At 37.3% G+C, this 24,532-nt stretch overlaps 2 protein-coding genes across 2 annotated transcripts; both read left to right on the forward strand.

The window, feature by feature from the left end:
- LOC107572808 (zinc finger CCCH domain-containing protein 7A-like) lies at positions 1-23,005 on the forward strand. Its single transcript, XM_016259243.1, has 20 exons — positions 1-152; positions 1,054-1,129; positions 1,222-1,258; positions 1,461-1,658; positions 3,723-3,881; positions 8,354-8,434; positions 8,570-8,626; positions 8,760-8,799; positions 9,587-9,777; positions 10,229-10,475; positions 10,560-10,618; positions 10,697-10,799; positions 15,702-15,863; positions 16,514-16,719; positions 19,627-19,724; positions 19,828-20,009; positions 22,078-22,133; positions 22,469-22,707; positions 22,808-22,875; positions 22,968-23,005. Exons 2-20 carry the CDS (start codon positions 1,071-1,073, stop codon positions 23,003-23,005), a joined length of 2,280 nt encoding a protein of 759 aa, XP_016114729.1. The 5' UTR covers positions 1-152; positions 1,054-1,070.
- LOC107572809 (zinc finger CCCH domain-containing protein 7A-like) lies at positions 22,903-23,454 on the forward strand. The gene is made up of 2 exons (XM_016259244.1): positions 22,903-23,174; positions 23,263-23,454. Exons 1-2 carry the CDS (start codon positions 23,025-23,027, stop codon positions 23,452-23,454), a joined length of 342 nt encoding a protein of 113 aa, XP_016114730.1. The 5' UTR covers positions 22,903-23,024.
- Positions 23,455-24,532: the final 1,078 nt, after the last annotated feature.

A 24,532-nucleotide genomic window follows, 5' to 3' on the forward strand; every position in this document is an offset into this window, starting at 1 on the left:
CGCAGGGAGGGAGCAGTGAAAGGTTCACACACACACATTTGAATAATATTTAATCTGTCAGCCATTCCTCCAGTGTTCTGCACACAAACCGCCAACCACACACGCGCGGAGCTCAGAAGAAAGCGCTTTTTGTCGTGGTTTTCTCCAGACAGGTGAGTTCACGTAAAGTTCACAGCTGTGATTCTAATGACGCCTTTATTCTGGGGGTATGTTTGCTCTTTTGTGGCCGACTTTATTTATTAGTGGGTTGTCATTCTGGATGTTTATTTCCAGCTGCTTCAGTTTCGTTTTTGTAGAAGCTGTCTGTGGGAGGAAGTGAAGTCAAGTGAGTTTGGGCGTGTTTCAAATCTCTAGTTATTTCCCTTCTGTTACTGTAGCGCTTTCGAGTGTCATCGCTGCTGAGGGAACGTTCTCAGAACTTCTGACAAGGTTGTCTCAAAGTTACGAACATTCTTTCAGTAACGTTAATGGAACGTTCATTCCGAATTATCCGGTCTTCAGTAACGTTCTCAAAACTCCGAAGTCATTCATGGAATATATTTCCGAACGTTCATCTAACTCTTTTTTTTTTTTCTTTTGAACGTTGATACAAGCTTCAGGTGGGTCAGAGAACACTCAAAAGTAACTTTCCCACAGTGTTTGCAAAATGGTAACATGGAACGTTTCTGTAATACGTTCTCTAAAAAACTGGACGTTTCTATCGTTCAGAAATACCATTTTCAAAACTTAACAGGAACGTTAGCTAAACGTTCTTAGAACGCTATAATAATAATAATAATGCTGTCTAGCCAACTAGGTTGACTCATTACATCAAACACAAAAGAAAACCTATAAATACACTGTTGAAAATGCAAAAATACACTGTGATGCTTTCATAGTGTAATAATTACAACTTTGGTGCTTTAATATTTAGTGTATATGCTGGTGTGCATAAACCAAATGTTTGAGTTACAATACACACTTTTACATAGAAAGCATTGGTGTCTTTTGAGACTGTAATGGTGAACAGCTGGTAAAAGTGAACTTTTGCACACGTGTGTGTTTGTTTTTCAGGTTTGGGATGGTCAAACATGAGCGGTGAGCGTCAGAAGCGCCGGGAGGAGATTCAGAGAGCGCTGAACTTCATCAAGTACTAAAAAAAAGTGTATCATTGTGTATCATCTGCTGACTGTCTCATATCAGTCGTAGTGTTGATTTCTGTTTTGTTGTTCGTGTCTGCAGGTGTTCTCTGCCTTATCCGGACCCTGAAGGCTATGAGGTTGGGCTTGAGGAAATATTTTGCACTCAAACGCTTATCTAAATGGACACGCATTCACATTTGCTCTCTGAAGTATAGCTGAGTAAAGTCGTTCATACATTTAGCATGACTGGACCAGTTTAAAACTCAAATGTTCAAAACGTTCTCCTGTAACTATTTTCTCTTTGTTTTTCGTTTCTTCTGTCCTGTTGTTGTTCATCAGGGGTTTGTGGTTCAGCTGGTGTGTGATCTCTTAGACGAGGGCAATGCCGCGTTTCGAGAGGGCGACTGGACGCAGGCGCGCGGCCATTTCAGCGAGGCCGTCAATGTGGCGCTTTATGCTCAAACCGAGGGGCTGAACGTTCCCGCCGCCCTGCTGGAGAGTCTGTACATCAACCGCGCAGCCGTCCATCAGAACATGGTGAATTTCACACCAAGATCTACGTATTTTTGTAGGCCAAACCAGAAGTTACCATCACTCAGATTCTTTTGACAAAAACCCAATGGGTTTTTTTCTATTGGCTTTGAGATTATTGCAGAAAATAAGCTCTGAGACCAACAAAAGTTTATGATTCTTACACGTTTTGCTCTTTACGATAATCGGAGCACAACTTTTAGGAATTTTGAAGCCTAAATAAAATGGCCAGATGATGAAAGCTAAACTATAAGCGAACTACAAAAAATCCAGAGAGCATTTTGCCGGAATGAAGGAAACGGATCACAAATGCAGACTCTTTGGCTACGTTCACAATAGTGCTCAATTTTCTTCTCAGATCTGATTTTTTTTTTTTGTATAGCTGTTCACATTGTTGTTTTAAATGGGGCCAGTATCAGATTTACAGTGTGAACAGATCATGGTCCTGAACTGCGCAAAAGAATGATACGAACAGGGTTTCCAGGTTTAAACGACAAAATCTGCCTAATTGTTTCTCAAAACTAGTCCAAAACTAGCCCAATCCTGTTCAGGGATGTAAACATTGCGTTAGTGGGCTCGCGTCAACCCATGAAGTTGGAAAAACAACCCGCGCAACAGAGGAAAAAGTAGCCGAATTCTGCGGGGAAACTGGATTTGGCAACACTTGTGCACCGTCATACAAAAGTAAACACGGAGGACATAATGTAAGCGATTATGCATTTATTTATAGTGTGATCTGCTGCAGAAGCCAGCCAAATTATGCACTGGCCATATGAAAAATAAAGACAAGGATGTGACAAAAACAGCAGAGTTCGGAAACTTGAATGATTCAAGCGCTCATGTTTTGCTTGTATATGGAGTTGTCACTATAATACTTATGAGCTCTGACACATCACTGTACTTCCACTGATTACCTTTCGCAACTGTCTTGATAACTTTGGGTATGTAAAAATCTTTGAAGTGTCTCCCGTCAGCGCGGAATTATGACGAATGTAGAGCGACGTAAAAGCCGCGTGAAATCCGGCATGGCTGTTCACACTGCGATCGCATTTCAAAACATCTGACCTGTATCGGATTTAGTACCACATATGTGACCCTGGACCACAAAACCAGTCATAAGGTTCAATTTCTCGAAATTAAGATTTTTACATCATCTGAAAGCTGAATAAATAAGCTTTCCATTGATGTATGGTTTGTTAGGACAATATTTGGCCGAGATACAACTATTTGAAAATCTGGAATCTGAGGGTGCAAAAAAATATATAGAAAATTGCCTTTAAAGTTGTTGAAATGAAGTTCTTAGCAATCCATATTACTATTTTTATATGTACAGTATATTTACAGTAGGAAATGTACTAAATATCTTCATGATCTTTACTTAATATCCTAATGATTTTTTTGGCATAAAAGAAAAATCGATAATTTTGACCCATACAATGTATTTTTGGCTATTGCTACAAATATACCCCAGCGACTTAAGACTGATTTTGTGCTCCAGTGTCACATATGGAAGTGGCACAAATCAGAATTTAAAAGATCAGATTCCATGCGGTTTGTGCTGTTCACACTGTCATGACAAAAACAGATCTGAGTCACATGTCAGCAAAAAAAATCGGATTTGGGCCACATTTGCCTGCAGTGTGAACGTAGCCTTTCATGACCCAGAAAATCGTGCAGTAGAAGTGTTTCAGTCATCTGTAAGTGCATGAGAGGATAATATGAGCTGGAAGTTTCCTGCTGACACGTCGCAAGCTTGATTTAACATCACAGCTGAGTCAGATATGCAAATGGTTATGTTTTGACGTCACTACAGGGAAATAACGTGATTTATTAATAAAGTTATGTAAACAAGGCTTACTTGTGTTCTCAGGTTTCTGATGTGCATGTAAACGGGGAAAACTGGTTATGTTAAAAGCTGATATTTGTGAGTTATCAGCTTACTGGTGTGCATGTAAACATGCTCAATTGAAGAAAGTGCTAAAATTAAATTAGTTTCTGGATTTTGGCCTTTAAAGTTCCTGTTGGATGCTTTATGTTTTTTGTCATGTGTGTTTTCTCTCTGTCTGTCAGGGCGAGTTTGACAGCAGTGTGAAGGACTGCGATCTCGCTCTGGAGGTGTGTAAGGACAGCGCTAAAGCGTTATATCGTAAAGCCGTGTGTCTGAAGGAGTCTGGGAAACTGAGAGAGGCGTATGACTGCAGTGCTGCATGTCTGCTGGCCTCACCGCAGGTAAACAACACTGTTATTATCCTTTATGGAAGTAAACGTTGCTGATCATTAACGTGTGTTGAGATATTATTGCTAAATGAATGTGATTAATTGTAATTATTCTGTGATCTAATGGACCCTTTTTATATTTACACGTTCTCAGAAGTCGTCAGAGTTGGCAAACCTCAATAGTGGTAAACAGAAACTACAATAATTTTTTTTTTGTGTGTTATTTTTCCTAATAGTTTTTCCATGACTTCGCAAAAAAGGAAAACATTGTAAGATTGATTATGCTGGTCAGAAGAGAGAAATATGTCAAATTTATATCTCTCAAATAGAGAAGGTGGTTTATTCCCAGTTAATGTCATTTTTAAGTAGGTATGAGATCTTCGATAAATTTCAGTCCGGTTTTAGGGCAGGTCACAGCACTGAGTCTGCACATTTAAGAGTTGTTAATGACCTCCATATAATCAGAGATGCAGGTAACGCAATCTATCTGTCACATAGATCATCCTCTGTAAAGTATGGTAACTTTGTTTCAACGGCAGCGCCTGTTACTTGTGGGGTCCCCCAGGGTTCTGTTATTGGCTATTTTATTTTCATTGTATATGTTGCTCCTGGGTTCAATTTTTAAAAAATACGGCATGTCGTACCATTTGTATGCGGATGATACGCAGATCTATTTACCTATGAGAGTGGGAGAGAACAATGGTTCTAATTTGCTATTTGCATGCCTAGAGGAGGTTAAGAGCTGGATGACTCAAAATCTGCTTCAGCTGAACCAGAATAAAACTGAGATAGTTTTTTGGTCCTGCCAGAGGATGTTTAGATATGTCCACATATTTGGGTTCATAGTCCGATTATTGCCATGGCCAAATAAGGAACATAGGTGTGGTGTTTGACCCAGAGCTGAAATTTGACAAGCAGATTAATGCTGTAGTAAAGACTTGTTTTTTCCAGATTAGGTCTATTGCTCGACTAAAGCCTATTCTGTCAAGAAAAGAATTAGGGAAGGTTATTAATACTTTTGTTTTGTCTCGTCTGGATTATTGCAATGTGTTGTATGTGGAGTCCTGTCAGACCACTATTTCACTCTTGCAATTAGTTCAGAATGCAGCAGATAGGCTGCTAGTGGGTGCTAAGAAAAGTCATCATATCTCTCCTATTTTAGCTTCTCTCAAGTGGCTACCAGTGAACTACAAGATAAAATATAAAACTCTTTTGTATGTTTTTAAAGCAGTGCATTGGATGGCCCCTGCTTACGTGTCTGAGCTCATTGCTGTTCGTCAAGCACCTGGGTCTCTAAGATCCAATAATAAGTTATTGCTTACTGTCCCTCGTACTCATTTAAAGTTAAAAGGGGATCAGGCCTTTGCTGTTGCGGGGCCGAAGCTCTGGAATTGTCTTCCTCAGGAACTTAGAGAGGTCTCATCTTTAAATGCTTTTAAAGTTGAAGTCAAAAACTATTTATTGTCTTTTACCTTTGAGAGGGTGGGCTAGTCTTTGTTGTTAGTAGGATGTGTGTTGTTTTAAGTTGTGTGTTTTAATGAAGTGTTTCTTGATTGTACAGCACTTTGGTCTGCAGGTGCAGTTGTAAAGTGCTCTATAAATAAAGTGAATGAATGAAAATTTCAACTCGGCTGTTCTTGGGAATTCAGTTTTCTGTAATTTAATGCCAAGGTAATGTAACCCAAACTACAGTGCTATAAATGTGCATTATTATTATTATTTTTTTAAATTGAAGGTAATATGTGTGTGTGTATATGTGTATGTATATATATATATATATATGCACACACGTACATGCACACACGTACATGCATACAAAAACAATCTATGAAAAGGGTCCATTTAGTAAAAAACTGTAATTCTCTCATTATTTTTGACAAGATTTTTACTGTATTTTAGATCAGAATATTTCAAATGTTTCCTATGGGGAAAAAATAATATTTTCATTCCATTATACCATATACCTTTCAAAATGTTCCATTTCATATTATTTAATATCACTAAAAGGCCAAAAATGTATCATTTATTTGTTTCTGCTTTAATCTATATCACTCAAGTCTTTTAATACAGTTAAACTAAATATATAAATTATTAAATTAAAGCAGTGTGTCAATTTAAAACCCATTCAAAACATTTCAATTAAAGTAAATTGAAAATTAATGCACCGTAAATAAATAAATGCCCAGCATTCAAAAACATTTAGAAGGTCACAATTGGTGGTCGACCGATATATATCGGCCAATATATGGAATTTTTCAAATAATATATATATGCACACACGTACATGCACACACGTACATGCATACAAAAACAATCTATGAAAAGGGTCCATTTAGTAAAAAACTGTAATTCTCTCATTATTTTTGACAAGATTTTTACTGTATTTTAGATCAGAATATTTCAAATGTTTCCTATGGGGAAAAAATAATATTTTCATTCCATTATACCATATACCTTTCAAAATGTTCCATTTCATATTATTTAATATCACTAAAAGGCCAAAAATGTATCATTTATTTGTTTCTGCTTTAATCTATATCACTCAAGTCTTTTAATACAGTTAAACTAAATATATAAATTATTAAATTAAAGCAGTGTGTCAATTTAAAACCCATTCAAAACATTTCAATTAAAGTAAATTGAAAATTAATGCACCGTAAATAAATAAATGCCCAGCATTCAAAAACATTTAGAAGGTCACAATTGGTGGTCGACCGATATATATCGGCCAATATATGGAATTTTTCAAATATCGGTATCGGCCGATATGTTTCTCAGTTTGGCCGATATGTTTAAGACTTGGCTCCACTGAGAACAGCAGTGCTTGAGCACACAGCGCTCACATTCTCCCTCTTTATTGTTTGCTCTCACCATCTAACAGTTCTGTCTGATACGGATAGAAGTCTGCCTAATAATTAGATAGAACTGTTAAACAAAAAAATTTAAAGTATTGTAACGATTGCTTTTATATTATTAGTAATAGAAAGGCAAACATTACTTTCTTTTCATTCCATTATACCATATACCTTTTAAAATGTTCCATTTCATATTATTTAATATCACTAAAAGGCCAAAAATGTATCATTTATTTGTTTCTGCTTTAATCTATATCACTCAAGTCTTATGCTTTTAATACAGTTAAACTAAATATATAAATTATTAAATTAAAGCAGTGTGTCAATTTAAAACCCATTCAAAACATTTCAATTAAAGTAAATTGAAAATTAATGCACCGTAAATAAATAAATGCCCAGCATTCAAAAACATTTAGAAGGTCACAATTGGTGGTCGACCGATATATATCGGCCAATATATGGAATTTTTCAAATATCGGTATCGGCCGATATGTTTCTCAGTTTGGCCGATATGTTTAAGACTTGGCTCCACTGAGAACAGCAGTGCTTGAGCACACAGCGCTCACATTCTCCCTCTTTATTGTTTGCTCTCACCATCTAACAGTTCTGTCTGATACGGATATAAGTCTGCCTAATAATCAGATAGAACTGTTAAACAAAAAAATTTAAAGTATTGTAACGATTGCTTTTATATTATTAGTAATAGAAAGGCAAACATTACTTTCTCGCTTGCTGTCAGCATTCAGCAAATACGCATTTATATAGTTTAAACAAATCTTTGAATGTCTAATAAAAATTTCATGTCTCAAACCTTGCAGACTTAGTGGAATCCAGCTGTGAGATCTTGTGAAGTGTGCGTTTGTATCCTGCATATGATCATGTGTCCATGCAAATTGAATGCGGACAGGAGGAGAGTTCACGAGACACACGATCGACAGACTTTAAACTCGTGATTTAACTATGCTGTGCTTTATTCATCTGCCTAATGTCATATTCATGTCACTTTCACTGTGTGCAGCATGTAAAATGAGTGTTACCTTGGCTTTATTTGACAAAATATGATTCCCAATCCACACAAACTTCCCAGAATACTGAGTGCCCTGTTTATTACAGTGTTTACTTCCTTTTAATTATGTATTTTTTAAATATTTATTTGGGAAAAATACTGTAATAGGATTACAGAATCAAGAAGTTGCCATTTAAATTATAAGTATGTTTATTTTACACATTTATTTTCAAATTATTTCAAATATAAATAAAAATTTAAATGATAAATTATTATTAAAAATGATAAATTATAAATAAAAATACATGCATTTATGTATATCGGCCACCCTGCTTTCAAATATATCGGCATCAGCTGTCAAAAATAATATCGGTCGACCACTAGTCACAATCACAAAAAACGTAAGAAATTAAACTGAAAAACATGGTTAACTGGCATAATTAGGAATAAAATTGCAACATAATTTACTTAATTTCATTGTTTGTTGGGTAAAGTCAGGAAGGATAATTTACTCATTTACTAGTCAACTGTAACTTTCATGTTCTATTGCTATTTGGAATATCTGCTTCATTAAACCAAGTGTTCTTCCATCTGTTGTGTCACTGTTTTCATATGTTTTTCAGGATCAGACGGTCAGCAATTTGTCCAAGGAAATCGCAGCCAGTCTGGGCTTGAAAAACAGAAAAGCGTACATCAGTTCTCACGTGAGTACCCAGAATCCTGTGCATGCTGTTGAAATATTTTTAACAGCATGTTTGAGTGCAATAAGGCAATGTTTCAGAAAGATAATCATATTATGGAGCGGTTTTATTTTCCTGAAATCCGTTCTTCTGTTTCAGAGGGGGAAAGCAGCAGGATCTGAGGACGACTGTGCCGCGCCGTCACCTTTAGATGAGGCAGGACTTCATTTATATAAAAAAACAAAAACCTATGATTTTAAACTCTTATTTCTCATGAATATCATTTGAGCATTACGCCTTAGCTAGCTGCTGATGAGTAGATTTAGACATCTTTTGTGTTTGTTTGCAGATTTCTTCTGTTGAGCTGGAGGAAGTGACTGACTCTGCAGGTATTTCAAAGAGACTGAATATCATGCTAATAGTAGGAATGCCACATGTTTTCCTGTAGCTCAGACAGCAGAGCGTGACGCTAGCAACACCGCGGTCATGCACTTGATTCCCAGAGAATGCATGAACTGAAAGGTTTTTTTTTTAATGCAGTTTAAAAAAAAAACTTAAAACATTTTTTGCCAAAATGCCAAATGCATAAACATTAATGTACAAAAGTTTTGGGTGAGTATAATTTTTGGAAGGAAATTAGGATGCATTAAGTTGATCAAAAGTGACAGTAAAGACATTGACTGTAATCATTCTATTAAGCACCAAATCAGCATATCAGAATGATTTCTGAAGATCATGTGACACTGAAGACTGGAGTAATGATGCTGAAAATACAGCTTTGATCACAGGAATAAATTACATTTTATTATATATTCACTTAGAAAACAGTTGTTTTAAATTGTAAAAATATTTAACTTTTTTTTTTTTTTTTTACTGTATTTTTGATCAAATAAATGCAGCCTTGGTGAGCAGAACAGACTTCATACCTATTTCCAATATGAATTAAATCACATTTTAAACATCTTGGTACTTAACTTAATCAAACTGCAAAAAGTTAAGATGTTTTTAAACAAAATTGATTAAAATATGCATATCTCATGCTGTTTTACATGCTATTATTTTACAAAAGAAGCCAGTATATAGTGCACAGTATGCTAGTGTTTCATTACAAACCTGTCTAGTCTAATTCTGCTGCTGATTGTGTTGTTGATGTTCAGTGTTTTCTCTGTCTGACAGCTGACTCTGAGTGGCCGTCTCCTGTCTTACCCGCGCCGGTCCCTGTGAGCGACTCCCATGAGGCCCCGGGTCAGTCCGGAGCCGTGCCACTCTCGGTGCCCGTGTCTCAGTCGCTGGAGGACAGTGAGCTGATGGGAGACGAGCTGGACAATCTGCTGGACTGCATGTCTAAAGAGGAAGACGCATCGCAGGTGAGGACACTGACTAATCAGACATAAATGTCATATCTCACAGTTACTAGTTGATTATAAAACGGAGAGTTCCGGTCCTTGATTCTGATTGGCTGAGCCAAGTTCTAAGCTGTAGTAAATTACTCTACAAACACACACCTTTGTTTACTTCTGTGTGTTTCTCGGCAGCCACTTTGTTGGAACCACAACTGTTTCTGAGGAACTACATTGTTTGGTGGAAGAATACTGCTTTTATTAATATCATTACACTTTATTTGCTCTGTTTTATTTTGTAAAACCTTACTACGTATATAAAATACCCGTTTTATAAAAGCAATAGGCCCCGTGAAGCCGTGGTTTACAGTGAATTTATAACAGCTAAGGGGCGTTGTTAGGCACGACTGTTATAAATTCACTGTAAACCATGGCTTCTTGGGGCTTATTGCTTTATTCTCTCCTGCTTGGCGCTCAGAGTGGAGTGGTTCCCAGCTCTCTGCTGTGCTTCTCGTCTCCTCGTCTTCCTGCCTTCTTCTCCTCCTTCGGGAGTCAGCTGAACTCTCTGGACTCCTTCACTAAAGCTGAGCTGAGCTTGAACTCTTCCAGCGGCGATCTGGATGCGCTGGACTCCATCTGTCCATCAAACGGCTCCGTTTCCCTGCAGCGCCCTCTAGTGGTGGGAAGAGACGCGCTCGATTCGCTGTCTGAATTCAGTCTGCCAGGTCTGCGCGTTCAGCTCGACTGTTATACTTGAACATGTGCTGATGTTTGATTTTGATTCTAGCATGTGTTTATTTCTCTGGTAGGTGGGAAGGTCTGTTGTGGTTTTCTGCCGTCGGTCAAACTGACAGATTCTCCTCATACGGTACGTTCTGCGTTTTTGACAGTCTGAAGATGTGAAAGCGTTCGTGCGTCTCTGAGAGTGTGTGTATGTGCGTTACAGAGGAATGGTCACGTGACCTCGACTCTATCCAGTCTGTCCGAGAACCCGCTGGAGCACACGCATGATTTCACTCAAGCCTGCAGCAGCTGCTTCAATAGTACAGGTGATTCAGACACGCACAGTCCCTCTGTCATTCTGGTTATCGTTTTAATGGTTTATTCATCGTTCTATCTGCTGTTCTGTTTATCATTCTATCAGTTTATGTATAGTTTTATCATTCTATTTGTTCTATCTATTGTTGTTTTCATTCTTTGTATCATTCTGTCTATCGTTCTCTTTATTGTTTTATCATACTGTCGTTTTATTTATCGTTATAAAACGGAGTGTTCCGGTCCCTGATTCTGATTGGTTGAGCCACATTCGAAGCTGTTGTTAATTACACTACAAACTAGAGCCCGACCGATATGGGTTTTTTGGGGCTGATACCGATATTTGGGGGTAAAAAAAGGTCGATATCGATATATCGGCCGATATTCTTTGTGTATATTATAGTACAGTACCAGTCAAAAGTTTGGACACTTTCCCATTCGTGTGTCCGAACATTTGACTGGTACTATATATAGAATACAGTATATACATAAACAGAATATATATACAGTACATAAACAAATTTTTTGCAATGATCACTCAAATGTGGTGATCAAACACTTATAATGACGTGACAAAGATATGTAATGATGGAGGCAGGGCATTTAACAATTTAACAATAAACTTTATTCAAAATGAGTCTGATATCAGTGCACTGAACAGTAAAGTTGAAGTTTATTCAACTTTAATTCAATTCCATTCAATTTTATTCCATTGAAGTTTATTTCACTTTGGAACATTCATTCACGGATTTGCGCTACTGTCTTCACACACAGATGAAACTTTCTAGAGAAGTGTGAAGTGTGACATAATTTACCTCTGTGAATAAATATAAATTCACGTCTCGCGCACTTTAATGTCCTTTGAATGCAACGTGTACGTTCCCTTGGAACTGGAATCATGGCGGAATATCATGTGAAGTCCACTTCGCAGGGCACTTACGGTCGAATAAGACAACGCTTGAATGCTGCTGCCTGAACAAGTCCTTACTGAAGTGAAAGTGTTGACTGGTGTCACTATCTCGCGAACGCGCCGGCAGATCTCCACCAAATTCGAGGGATCCCTTCAGCTCGAGGAGCCCTCTCGAATGCCACCCTCCGCGCGTCGGTAGCCCCCGGGACCGCGAATTTAACCACCCGTAACTCCCGAACCCCGGGGGCTATCGACGCGGGGGTGGTCTCATTCGAAAGAGGGCCTCGAGACGTACACTCTATTTGCGTTCGAGAGGGTTCCTCGAGCTGAAGGGAACCCTGAATTTGGTGCGGATCCGCCACGCCGTTACGGAGATATGGCCGTTCAAAGTTTCAATGGTTTTCCATAGACTTGAGCTTTAAAGCGTTTCATCCAGGTCGCCAGTAGCAAACAATGGAGTGCGCTCTGCTGGACAAACTAAGTAATTACACCATTTTAAGCGTTTTATCTGTGTTATATGCTCTGCAAAAAAATTTTTTTATATCGGCGGCATATCAGCGGCATATTTGCCGATACAGATATATCGGCGACAGGCTCGTATCGGCCAATAATATCGGATAAACGATATATCGGTCGGGCTCTACTACAAACATGCACCTTTTTTTACGTTTGCCTGTTGCTCGGTAACCACTTTGTTGGAACCACAACTGTTTCTGAGGAGCTACATTGAAGCGTTTCATCCAGGTCGCCAGTAGCAAACAATGGAGTGCGCTCTGCTGGACAAACTAAGTAATTACACCATTTTAAGCGTTTTATCTGTGTTATATGCTCTGCAAAAAAATTTTTTTATATCGGCGGCATATCAGCGGCATATTTGCCGATACAGATATATCGGCGACAGGCTCGTATCGGCCGATAATATCGGATAAACGATATATCGGTCGGGCTCTACTACAAACATGCACCTTTTTTTACGTTTGCCTGTTGCTCGGTAACCACTTTGTTGGAACCACAACTGTTTCTGAGGAGCTACATTGTTTGGTGCAAGAATACTGTTTTTATTAATATTACTAAAGTTGGGGTACTCGTACTTGGCGTGAGTCCGGTCTCGAGTAAAATTTTTTTTTAAAAGGGCTTGGACTTGTCACGGACTTGGATGCATTTTCACTCGGAGAGTCCAACCGAGTCCAGGGACAGTTGACGGAAATGTCACTGACTCGATGCATTATCACGAAAGTGATAATTCAGTATTTGCATGTGTTTTTAAGTCTTGTCCAGTACTTGAAAGCCGACGGGTTTCTGTGCTCACACACCGAAAACGCGCTCACAGAATAACGCGCCTCTCAGTCAGCGTGCGAATGCTGTGTTCTCTTTCTCTTAAGTTCTCTTAAGTTCTGTTATTGCTACACACTTACACGAAAAGTTATGTCAAAATGCCCATCTTGGAGACCATTCATGTAAATGCAGTCGGTTTTGTCTTAAGTGAACTTGAACAGTTGGGAGAAATACAGATGTGTCAAAATATCTTATCTTTAATATCTTCTAATATCTTTAAGATCTTAAAGCAACAGCGTAAACCTGCAGCCGCCGACTGCATCATTAATGTTAATCAAACAAAACGAAAGGAGAAAATCACTCACTGCTCTTGACTGAATCACTTATTAACTTTAATAAGAATCATCTATATTTAATGTATACAGTGAAGATTATTTTTACATTTATTACTTCATGAAATGTCTGTAGTAGGCTATTTCTAGAAGCCTTTAGGCTACTATCTATTTTGAGTAATAGGCCTATATTTATTTATAATTTAGCTTGTAAGTAATACTTGGAGTATTTACTTGCCTTCAGTAAGCTTGAGAATGTTTTATTACATTAGTTTATTATTTTTTGCTTTTGTATTAGTGGCAGTTTCTAGCTTCAAAGAAAAATCTTTTTTCTAACATCTTTGCGGCAATAGGTTTTATGGGTCCAAAATCACCTCGGGTGTGCATTATTTTCTAATAATTCAGTGGTCCATCATCAATTATTCCTTACATAATGTAATTTATGTAACTATAAATGCATTCAAAAATAAAACAGGTGTGAGTTGGCTGTGACTTACGGAAAGTATATGTAGGGCTTTTATACACAGTGTGTGCTATTGTACAGACTAGGTTTATCCCTCACAGCCTCATTTTCATCCAAGAAAAAAAAAAAAAAGCCCTGTCTAGGGTCCGTGTACTTTGGCGTCCATTCATTTTTAGTTTTGTTTTTTTTTAACCCAGAAATTAAAATGCAGTTTCTTCTTTAATGATTCAAACACTGATGAATAGAATAAGCTGACACAAACTAATTTTGATTATTCAAAATTCATATTTCATAAAAAAATCTATTTTTTTATTCAGATAAAGGTGCATTTTCTGCTCTTAAGGTCCCATTCACCAAGATACCTACTCCTTTACCCCCACCCTTGAATTTATACATTTATTTTAACGATAAATAATGTCAAGTCCCGCCCTTTAATTTTTCACATTCTAAAACCTGTTTCACTCTGAAATATGTCACAATACATAAATCAATTCAGCCATAACTTCTGTTACATGACTTTAAGTTTGCTAAGCAAAGCAGGATACTAATTATTAATCAAAAATCAATATGGCAAGATGCAATAGAGGTTTGCTTTTGTTACATTTAAATGGACGTTGAATTTTTCTAGTTGTAAAGGTTAAAACAATGTTAAGATACTAATAAATGATAGTGTTTCGTTGGACTCTGACTCGGCTGTTCGGGACTCGGACTTGTCTTGTACTCGATTGGTTAAATAATCGGACTCGACTTAGGTAGACTCGAACGCAACTCTAATCATTACACTTTATCTGCTCTGTTTTATTTTGTGAAACTGTACTACGTATATGGAATAACCGTTTTATAAAAGCAATAATCCCCGTGAAGCCGTGGTTTACAGTGCATTTATAACAGCTAAGGGGCGTTGTTAGGCACGACGCGAAGCGGATTAAAAGCTTATTGCTTTATTTTATCATTCTATCTATTGTTCTGTTCATTGTTTTATCATTTTACCTGTCGTTCTATTTATCATTTTATTGTTTCATCTATCATTCTATTTACCTTTTTATCTGTCCCTCTGTTTATCACATCTATTGTTTTGTCATTCTAATTGTTCTAATTATCGTTTTATTAGTCATTTTATCTTTCTATTTATCGTTTTATCTATCGTTCCATTTATTGGGTCTTTTTTTTTCTGTGTTTTTGATCAAATAAATGCAGCCTTGGTGAGCAGAACAGACTTCATACCTATTTCCAATATGATTTATATCACATTTTAAACATCTTTGTACATAATTTTATCAAACTACTAAAAGTTAAGATGTTTTTAAAGTCCCCCTGTAGTCAAATATTTTATCCCTTAAAACTTATCTTTGATCATCAAAATGTTCCGGGCTACTTTTACACTGGTGCCACGGGTTATAATGCAAGTTAGCAGTTCTAAATTCACATTAAACCACAGCTTCATGGGTTTTTTGCTCTGATTTATTTTTGGTTTTGTGCTGGTATTGGTATATTTTGCATGCTAGTGATAGGAATCGATCCCTTGACGTGATTGGTTATTGGTTTGTGACGTAATTTCAAACCATATTTCTGGGACAGCCTTTTAAGGAGAAAATACACAGCAATGGTGTTGATTAATAGATTGGCACATTGTTTGTCTAAAAGCATATTAAAAACACCACATAGACAAATAAACAACATAAAAAACTTGATTTTCACTACAGGGGGACTTCAAACTAAATTTATTTAAAAAAATTAACAATTAAAATTTATTGTCTACCATTTTATCAATCATTTAATTGTTTGATTTATAATTTTATCTATAGTTCTGTTTATCATTCTATCTGAAACTCTTATAGTTTTATTGTTTTAGCAGTCTAGTTCTATCTGTTGTTTTATCTATTGTTCGGTCTATCTGTCTGTGTCTTTAACTCATCTGTCCGTGTGTCTCTCTCAGGTCCAGGTGTGCTGGATTTTGAGTTGAGGTCTGATGTGACTCACAGCTGTAAGAAGGATCTTCTGCTGTGCAAGAGAAGGGGCGGGGCTAGCTCTCCCTGGAGGCGGATCCGGCCCCGCCCAACTCGCAACAATTTCCAGGCCTCCTTCGTGCTCTGCAGAGGTGCGTCACCTGTTAACCAGTCAGTGACTGATGAACTACAAACAAAATTGATTAAAAAAAATAATAAAATGAAAAAAGTGCATTGTTTTATCTATCGTTCTAATTATCATGCTGCCACTTTACTTAGGTTTATCTGTCACTCTATCATTTTATGTTGCTTTATTTATCATTCTATCATATTATCATTCTAATTGTTCTATCTGTCTGTTTTATTTATTGTCTACCGTTTTATCAATCATTTAATTGTTTGATTTATAATTTTATCTATAGTTCTGTTTATCATTCTATCTGAAACTCTTATAGTTTTATTGTTTTAGCAGTCTAGTTCTATCTGTTGTTTTATCTATTGTTCGGTCTATCTGTCTGTGTCTTTAACTCATCTGTCCGTGTGTCTCTCTCAGGTCCAGGTGTGCTGGATTTTGAGTTGAGGTCTGATGTGACTCACAGCTGTAAGAAGGATCTTCTGCTGTGCAAGAGAAGGGGCGGGGCTAGCTCTCCCTGGAGGCGGATCCGGCCCCGCCCAACTCGCAACAATTTCCAGGCCTCCTTCGTGCTCTGCAGAGGTGCGTCACCTGTTAACCAGTCAGTGACTGATGAACTAGTACCACATTTAATTCATGTGTTTTAATCCTCCCCGTGTGTGTGCGCAGAGGTGTTGGAGAATCAGGTGTGTAAGTACGGTGAGGGCTGCACGTTTGCATATTGTCAAGAGGAGATTGACGTGTGGACGCAGGAGAGGCGTGGCTTACTGGTCAGAGAGCTGCTCTTCAATCCGCTCTCGACCAATGAGAGACAAGCACTCGGCGTCATCGAGCTACTGAACATACACACGGGCATGTTCATGTTCCTCTGTGAGGTAAAAGCACACACATGTAATTTCATGATTCAAGTCAGTGTAAAGTCGAGAGTCTTACAATGGTGTGTTACTGAAATAAATCAGGTTCAGCTGGTCATGTGATCTCAATATAACAGTCATTTCAAGTGTTAATTACTTTTATCTTCAGGGCTTTTCACCTTCCCAAACAAACAATAACCATATTAGCTCCACACCAACACATGCTAACGTTCAGTTTATTTTAAGTGTACACTGCAATTTAGTCGTCCGCCTCTTTAAATGCAGAAGCTTTTTGAAGAAGGATCAATTCTGATTGGCTGTAGATGTTTTTATCGGTTATTAGCTTTCTTTTGTAAGTGATTCCAGCGATATTTTTTCTGTATGTCTTTATCGTTATAGTTGTGTTCTGATATTATTATATAGTTAGAATGATTTAAACAATTATATCTTTATCATTACTGTCCTTGGTGTGAACAGGCCTTAAGTTATATTTTTAGTTTTTTGACAGAAATATAATTTCAATTTAATCAGTAATTTAACGTCATATTCATTCATTTCTGTTAGTTTTATTCTAAAAGAAACAAAAGCTAAGATTGCACCTAATTTTAATTAATAATGCATTTTATTTATAACGCGCTTTTCTTAAACCCATAGCGCTACAAGTATAGCACAAAATACATCCATTAGAATAAGAAAACACAACAACAATAGAATATAAAAGATATAATTAAATGTATTATGTATAATTAAACCAAATATTAAAACGCTTTGTATATTAACCCTTAAAGACCTAGACCACTTTTGGGGCACCTGACACGTTTGTTTTTTAAGACCTATTCTAGCAGTCAGCATCAAGTGTCATATATCATTATAAACAGGAGAACGTGAAGTTTCAGTCTAGCTAATTTCAAGTCCCAGTTTTCCTTTTGTTTTCTCTAAGAATTAATGAATTTCCAGAATTTTAAGAAAAACGCAAGCAACAATTGGGTGTTTTTTACTGTTTCCTCAAACAGAAACTCCTGAAGTTTGGATGTTTTTCTTTAGAAAGTTGTATCTGGGTGTTTTACACTTCCAAATAAAATTTTGTCTACATATAACATTCCCCAAGCAAGTTATAGCCATTTATTACAATATTGTTATAGGCGGTTTTCAGTGAAAACCAGGTCTATTTAGTTTACTAACAATATAGATGTGTCTAAAAAAACATTTAGGGAGTAAAGAAAATGGAATCAGTCTTATATAATAACAAAACACAGTAAAAAAGTGACTTTTTTCAGATAAATATATTTTCAATCTGAGTATGAACAACAACAAACACAAACCGTGCAGCTATTTAGTGAAAACAATTGCACAATTTGTCTTCTGCAACAAAAATACAAACCGTGCAAATGATTCACAAACTACACACAAAATGAGAGAGAAACATACAGAGGGCAACAGAAAAAATAGTGAAAATGATCTTTATGAACTATATAATAATTATTTACATAATATAAATGATCGATCCGCTGGCTGTATCTGTATCGGAATCGATTTTACCGGGACATCGCCTAGTGACGCGAAGACACACATTCCAGTGCTTTATCCAATATGTACCGCTGTTTCATCCTTGTTTTTGGTTTGTTTTATGTCAGAGTACTCAGTCGTGTGTTTTTCTGGGCTTTTTCAGAGAGTTCTCTCATGCAAATGTGTTATTTTGTGTTTGTTTTCATGCACACATGACTTTACTTTCACTTTGCGTTTGTTCAAATTTACAATGAAAAATCCTAAATGGTGGTTCAAAAGACCAAAACCTATGTTTATTGGTTGAATATGGGACAGTTTGAACCAATCTGGGCAGGGGGGTGGGACTAAGCATCAACAATCGTTCCTGTTTGGCTCAGAGGAACGAAATGCATTGGTTACTTCTGACGAATAAGTAATCACGTGCGCTGCAGAGCCTCTGAATATCCAAATAAGACAAATGATATCTCCGAAAAGTGGAAAATCTCCACTTTACAACACTTTTTAAAGCATTCAGATAGGATTAGCGGTTCAAACGTTATTAAACATTTAAAAACAATAGTTATTTTTAGCCTGTCTCTGTCTTTGAGGGTTAATTTAAAATTGTATCAACATTTAAATAAGTATCAACAAAACCGTGTAAAAACTTGTTGTAAAACCTAATCTGTTGAAATAAATGTAAATATATTAAATAAAGTAACATATGTGACCCTGGAGCACAAAAGCAGTCTTAAGTCGCTGGGGTATATTTGTAGCAATAGCCAAAAATACATTGTATGGGTCAAAATTATCGATTTTTCTTTGATGCCAAAAATCATTAGGATATTAAGTAAAGATCATGTTCCTTGAAGATTTTTATTAAATTTCTTACCATAAATATATCAAAACTTAATTTTTGCTTAGTAATATGCATTGCTAAGAACTTCATTTGGACAACTTTAAAGGAGATTTTCTCAATATTTAGATTTTTTTTCACCCTCAGATTCCAGATTTTCAAATAGTTGCATCTCAACAAAATATAGTCCTGTCCTAACAATCCATACATCAACGGAAAGCTTATTTATTCAGCTTTCACATGATGTATAAATATAAATTTAAAAAAATGTACAATTATGACTGGTTTTGTGCTCCAGGGTCACATATTATTGCAAACAATCATTTTGTTTCTAGATTTCCTTAAAAAAAAAAAAAAGTTAGTTCATTGTTAATATTGTGCCGTTGTTTCTTTCTTGTCATATTTTTTCAACAGAATGATTTAATTAAAATGCATGTAATTATCACTTTACATAGTTCAAAAATTCTATAAAGTTGAAATAATGACCTGGTGCACATGGATCAGTGCTTGTCGTTCGGAGGAAACGCTTCTCTGTTTAACCCCTCTGTCCGTTCTGATGCTGAAACGCATGTGGTTTTATTCTTCCACAGGCCTGTTTTGACTGCAAACCCAGAATGATCAGCAAACGCTGGAAGGAGAATCCGGCTCTGTGTGCGAACGCACCGACACAACATCAGTTTGATAAGAAGAAGTACGTGAGAAACTCACCATAGCAAACACATCGTCACAGCTGAATGATACGGGATCGTGTGATATAAGCATGTATAGAGTATTCTCTGTCTCTCTGTCAGGTGCTTGGTTCATGTGGTGAAGAGCAGCGCTGTGAGTTACAGTAAGATCCGAGCGTTGAGCTCTTGCTGTCAGTTCGATGTGTGCCGTCAAGAGCTCGCTCTGGGCTGTAAGAGGAAGGACGGCTGCTGCTTCGCTCACTCGCTCATCGAACTGCAGATCTGGATACTGCAGAGAGACACTGGTACACAAACAACACACTGAACACCTGTTTACACCGAAATCATTACATGCATCACTCACTCAAAAGGCACAAAGACGTATAAAAGTATAAGAGTGTTAAGAACATTAGTTTAGTCAAGTAAGTGAATGAACGTCAGATTTACAGAAGACACTTTGAATTTGAAGATCAGGGTAATTGTGTTTATTTTGTCTTCTGGGAAACATGTAAGTATCTTCTGAAGGACAGTACTAAATAAAAAAAAAAAAGATATTTAAACAAAATATGAAAAAGGTCTTCATATCTTCATCCAGTTCAAAGGTTTTCAGCCTCCAGCTCTTAATGCATCGTGTTTCCGTCTCGAGCATCTGTGAATGTTCTGAGTCCCTCAGTTGTCGTCAGTGTGAAAAGATGGATCTCAAAGTCATACAGTCGTTGCAAGGGTGTCAAATATGCAGAAGATGCTGAAAAACCAAAGAATTTGTTGGACCTGAAGGATTTTTCTGAAGAACAGCAGGCAGTTTACTGTTCTGGACAAACAAGGGACTGATGAAATACCACAAAACAAAACAAAACAAAAAAAAGGTTGTGGATAGGGATGGGGACCGAGAACTGGTATTTTTTGGACCGGTACGTAATTTGGTCAATACCGATAAGTTTCAGGACAAACGATACTGTTACCGATGCATGCGTTGTTTTATCCCTGAATACTTCAATGTTTATGGTGAATTAGAAGCTGCTGCTTGTCATTTCCCTTCACTGAATGATGTGGCCGACGTTTGCTTGATGCGCGTGTGATATCCACGGTGTGTGTTTGCGTGCAATCAGTCATCGCGGCAAGAGTGAAACATTTGAAAGTGTGGGCTCCCGTTACAAAACTAAGCACTGTCGGATGCAATATATGGAGTAGTGTAATAGTGAACAAAGGAGGCAACACTAGTAATATAATGAAACATTTACTAACAAAATACAACATCTACCTCAAGCAATGACCTGTCTCCCGGCTCCAGCTGCAACATTCACATCAAATGTTGATTCTGTAGAGTTACACTCACGAGACACTGCACTTATTCGCAATTACAAAAGTACATTATTTGCGTGTGCTTTAAAACCTTGCCGGTTAAACGTTTCATTTGCGTGCTTCACTGACGTGCGCTTATTCAGAATGCGTACACTTGAAGTGTGCGTACACTAAAAGGCCGGTCAAACAGCACCTGATTACTTCGTTATCTTAGTTAGTGACTGATTGCGCTAATACTCTCAAAAACACACTAGGTTTACATATACACACAGTTAGTTAACTTGTGTCTAAAGTGAAAGTAAACAGTTGAGAGAAAAAAAGATGAGTGTTTTAAAGCAACAGTACTAAACATGCTGCCGATTGTCATTAAAGGGATAGTTCACCCAAAAATTACAATTCTGTTATTATTTACTCACTGTCATGTACCAAACCTGTATTAATTTCTTTCTTGTGCTGAACACAAAAGAAGATATTTTGAAGAATGTGGGAAACCCAACAGTTGCTGGTCCCCACTGACTTTGATAGTAGGAAAAATAAATATGAAAGTCACTGGGGACCAGCAACTGTTTGGTTTCCCCACATTCTTCAAAATATCTTCTTTTGTGTTCAACAGAAGAAAGAAACTCATTCAGGTTTAAAAGAACTTGAGAGTGAGTAAATTATGACAATTTTCATTATTGGATGAACTATTTCTTTAATCATCATAAATAAAATAAAACGCAAAGAGAAAAATTACTCGCCGATCTTGACTAAAAAACTTTAATACAGTTGTTCAAATTCAGCAGTAATAAAATAACTTGAATTTTTCAACAACTTTTCACATCATATCTTTTTGCACTAAATAGTATTGATAAGCGGTATCGGTATCGATAAAATGTAAGCGATACCCATCCCTAGTTGTGGGTCATCTAGGTAATGTCACACAGTGATAAGAATCAAGCATATGTAAACTTCTGACCACAATTAAATGACAATTGTTTTTAAAAACCTTTAAGCCTCTAAACCTTTAAACCTTACATCAGTGATCCAGCAGGTGGAGACACAGAAATCTTACTACATCTGTGTTTTTAGGAATCAGCCATGAAGAGATCGTGCAGGAGTCCAAAAAACACTGGAACAAACAGCGTGTGAGTTTCATCTCAATTATTATTTAGTAGAAATCTTGAGTACTTCTTAAATAATTATTCATCATTATTTACTCACCCTGGTGTTGCTCTAAAGTCAGATTACCTTCTTTTCACAAATGGAGAAATCAATGTTCTTCGCTCACTTGTCATATAATAGCAGTGGATGGCTACCTTCTTTTTATTTTGGGTGAATTATGTCTTTTTATGCTTAGTGTTAGTTAACCTCTAACTAGTCACCTCTGACTAATACTAGTAAAGACTGACTTAGTAAACAGCACTAATAAGTACATAGACTTTCATAAAGCGTGTGGTGATCATTTCTGTGTTTCCATCAGCCTGCGGTCATTGCTTCACGCTCACCGAACAAAATCACTGCTGCTACATCAAAGAGTCCAAGCAGAGTGGGGGAGACGAATGGGAAGGCGGGTCCTGTGCAGGGAACAGGAAGTGCTGAGGTCAAAGGTCACGGGCTGGAGCTGATGATGAAGTTTGTGTGCGGTCAGTGCTGGAAAGATGGGCTGGTCAGTGAACCGGACCGAGCGCTGAAATACTGCACTGCTAAAGCCAGACACAGGTGCAGACACTCACTCACGCACACAGACACACACACACACACACACACACACACACACAGAGAGCTGTCTCACGCTCTTCCTCTGTCTGTCTCTCTTCAGCTGGACCAAAGACAGGAGGGTTTTACTGGTCAAATCTCATGAGAGGAAGAAGTGGGTCTCAGTGCGATGTAGGAGATATACGTTTTGTTCATCTTGAGCCAAGGATTCCAATGATATAAGACACTTGAATTTATGACAACGTGTATATTACATTCACCAGTGCAGTATGTAATTCTCATAGAGATGGTCTGTCCATGATTGGTTTAACTGAGGTCACATGTTCTCCGCTGCAGTCAGAGACTTCCAGCAGGTGTTTGATGTCTGGCTCTCGACCTCCAATCAGAACAGAGCATTTGATGGCACCTCACCATCTCAGCCAATGGAAGAGAAGCAGATCACTATGCCGACAGACTTTGCTGAAGCGATGGTACATTCCTGCAGGTTCATTCTTACCGTTCTCATGTTTACTGTCCTTACGTGTGCTGATGGAGCCACTCGTGTGTTTGTTTGTGCAGCTGGACAGTTTCTACTGTCCTCTGTGTGGGAAACACAGTAACAGTGATCGGCAGTGGCAGCAGCACATCTCCTCAGAGAAACACAAGCACAGAGTGTTCAGCGGAGAGGGAGAGGACGAGAGCCTGGCCTGGTCCCATCGCTTCCCTGGACCCTGTTATCAATTTTACGTTAAATGTAACTTTGCAACTTAATTTCATAATTCACCCTTCACTGGGAGTTTGTTTGACAGGCGATCTACCAATCTTAAAGTCGAAATTGCCATTTTGTCTGACAAATAATGGTATATTGGCGTCTTTCCGTGGTTGAAATATCATACCTTCTAGGGCTGCACGATATTTCTGCATTGATATCGCGATGTGCGCATACGCGATAATCACATCACAGGATGTGCGATATTTAGTATAGTGATCGTTAATCCGTATAGACCAGGGTTCGAAACGCAGGTGATTATTGGATTAATTGCAAAGTTTAACCATCATACAATGAAGGTTAATCATTTGCATGCGTTTCAGGCCCTGTCTGTTTAAACATTCAAGCGATTTTAAACCATTCAAGCGCGAGAAGGCACAAAATCGAGCTCAATTATGTACACGTACTGTTTTCTGTGCTCACACACAGAGCCACGCAGATGCAGATCAACACCGAATTCCATTCACTTCGTCTATTTGTGCCTGAAGTGACACTTAACGGGAAAAATGCATGTCTCTGCAAGTATCCTTATAAACACAGTTGCTTATGGCTTAGGTGAAGGTAAACAATTGAGAAAGAAAACGGATGTATAACAGTATATTGGTTCAGAGTAAGTTTCTGTGTCATGAATGTTAATCAAACAACAAAACGCAAAGAGAAAAATCACTTTTGTAGCTTTAACTCGATTTAATTTATACAGTGAAGACTATACAGTGTTATTTTACATTTGATTATTCAATTTCTGTACCTGAATACTGTTAGACTTGCCTGAAAAATATAAAGCACTGTTTATTTCATTTGTATCCTTGATTTATTATATTTATCTATGCTTGTATATTGTTTATTTTCTATGCTGATTTACTCGCCTACAAAATCATAATTTTTTTTTTCAAATCGAGCTATTCGATTAGGTCATCTGGTGTGTTTTTTTTCATGTTGCAATATATATCGCAGAAAAACAAAATATCGCATTGAGTTTTTTTCCAACATTGTGCAGCCCTTGATGTTTATTCATGTTTATTTTGTGCTGTAACTAGTAGTAAAAAGGAAGAGATGGTCGCCCTGCTGAAAAGAAAACTA

Source organism: Sinocyclocheilus grahami, unplaced genomic scaffold (assembly GCF_001515645.1).
Source record: "Sinocyclocheilus grahami isolate Dianchi unplaced genomic scaffold, SAMN03320097.WGS_v1.1 scaffold1815.1, whole genome shotgun sequence".
NCBI classification, from domain to species: Eukaryota; Metazoa; Chordata; class Actinopteri; order Cypriniformes; family Cyprinidae; genus Sinocyclocheilus; species Sinocyclocheilus grahami.

Bases quoted from the DNA above. Each gene is read 5' to 3' on its own strand.
- LOC107572808 (XM_016259243.1), top strand. From the start codon at position 1,071: ATGAGCGGTGAGCGTCAGAAGCGCCGGGAGGAGATTCAGAGAGCGCTG. The intron at 22,134-22,468 runs GTGAGTTTCATC...TGTTTCCATCAG, and splicing joins AACACTGGAACAAACAGCGT to CCTGCGGTCATTGCTTCACG. The intron at 22,708-22,807 runs GTGCAGACACTC...GTCTCTCTTCAG, and splicing joins ACTGCTAAAGCCAGACACAG to CTGGACCAAAGACAGGAGGG.
- LOC107572809 (XM_016259244.1), top strand. From the start codon at position 23,025: ATGTTCTCCGCTGCAGTCAGAGACTTCCAGCAGGTGTTTGATGTCTGG. The intron at 23,175-23,262 runs GTACATTCCTGC...TTGTTTGTGCAG, and splicing joins CAGACTTTGCTGAAGCGATG to CTGGACAGTTTCTACTGTCC.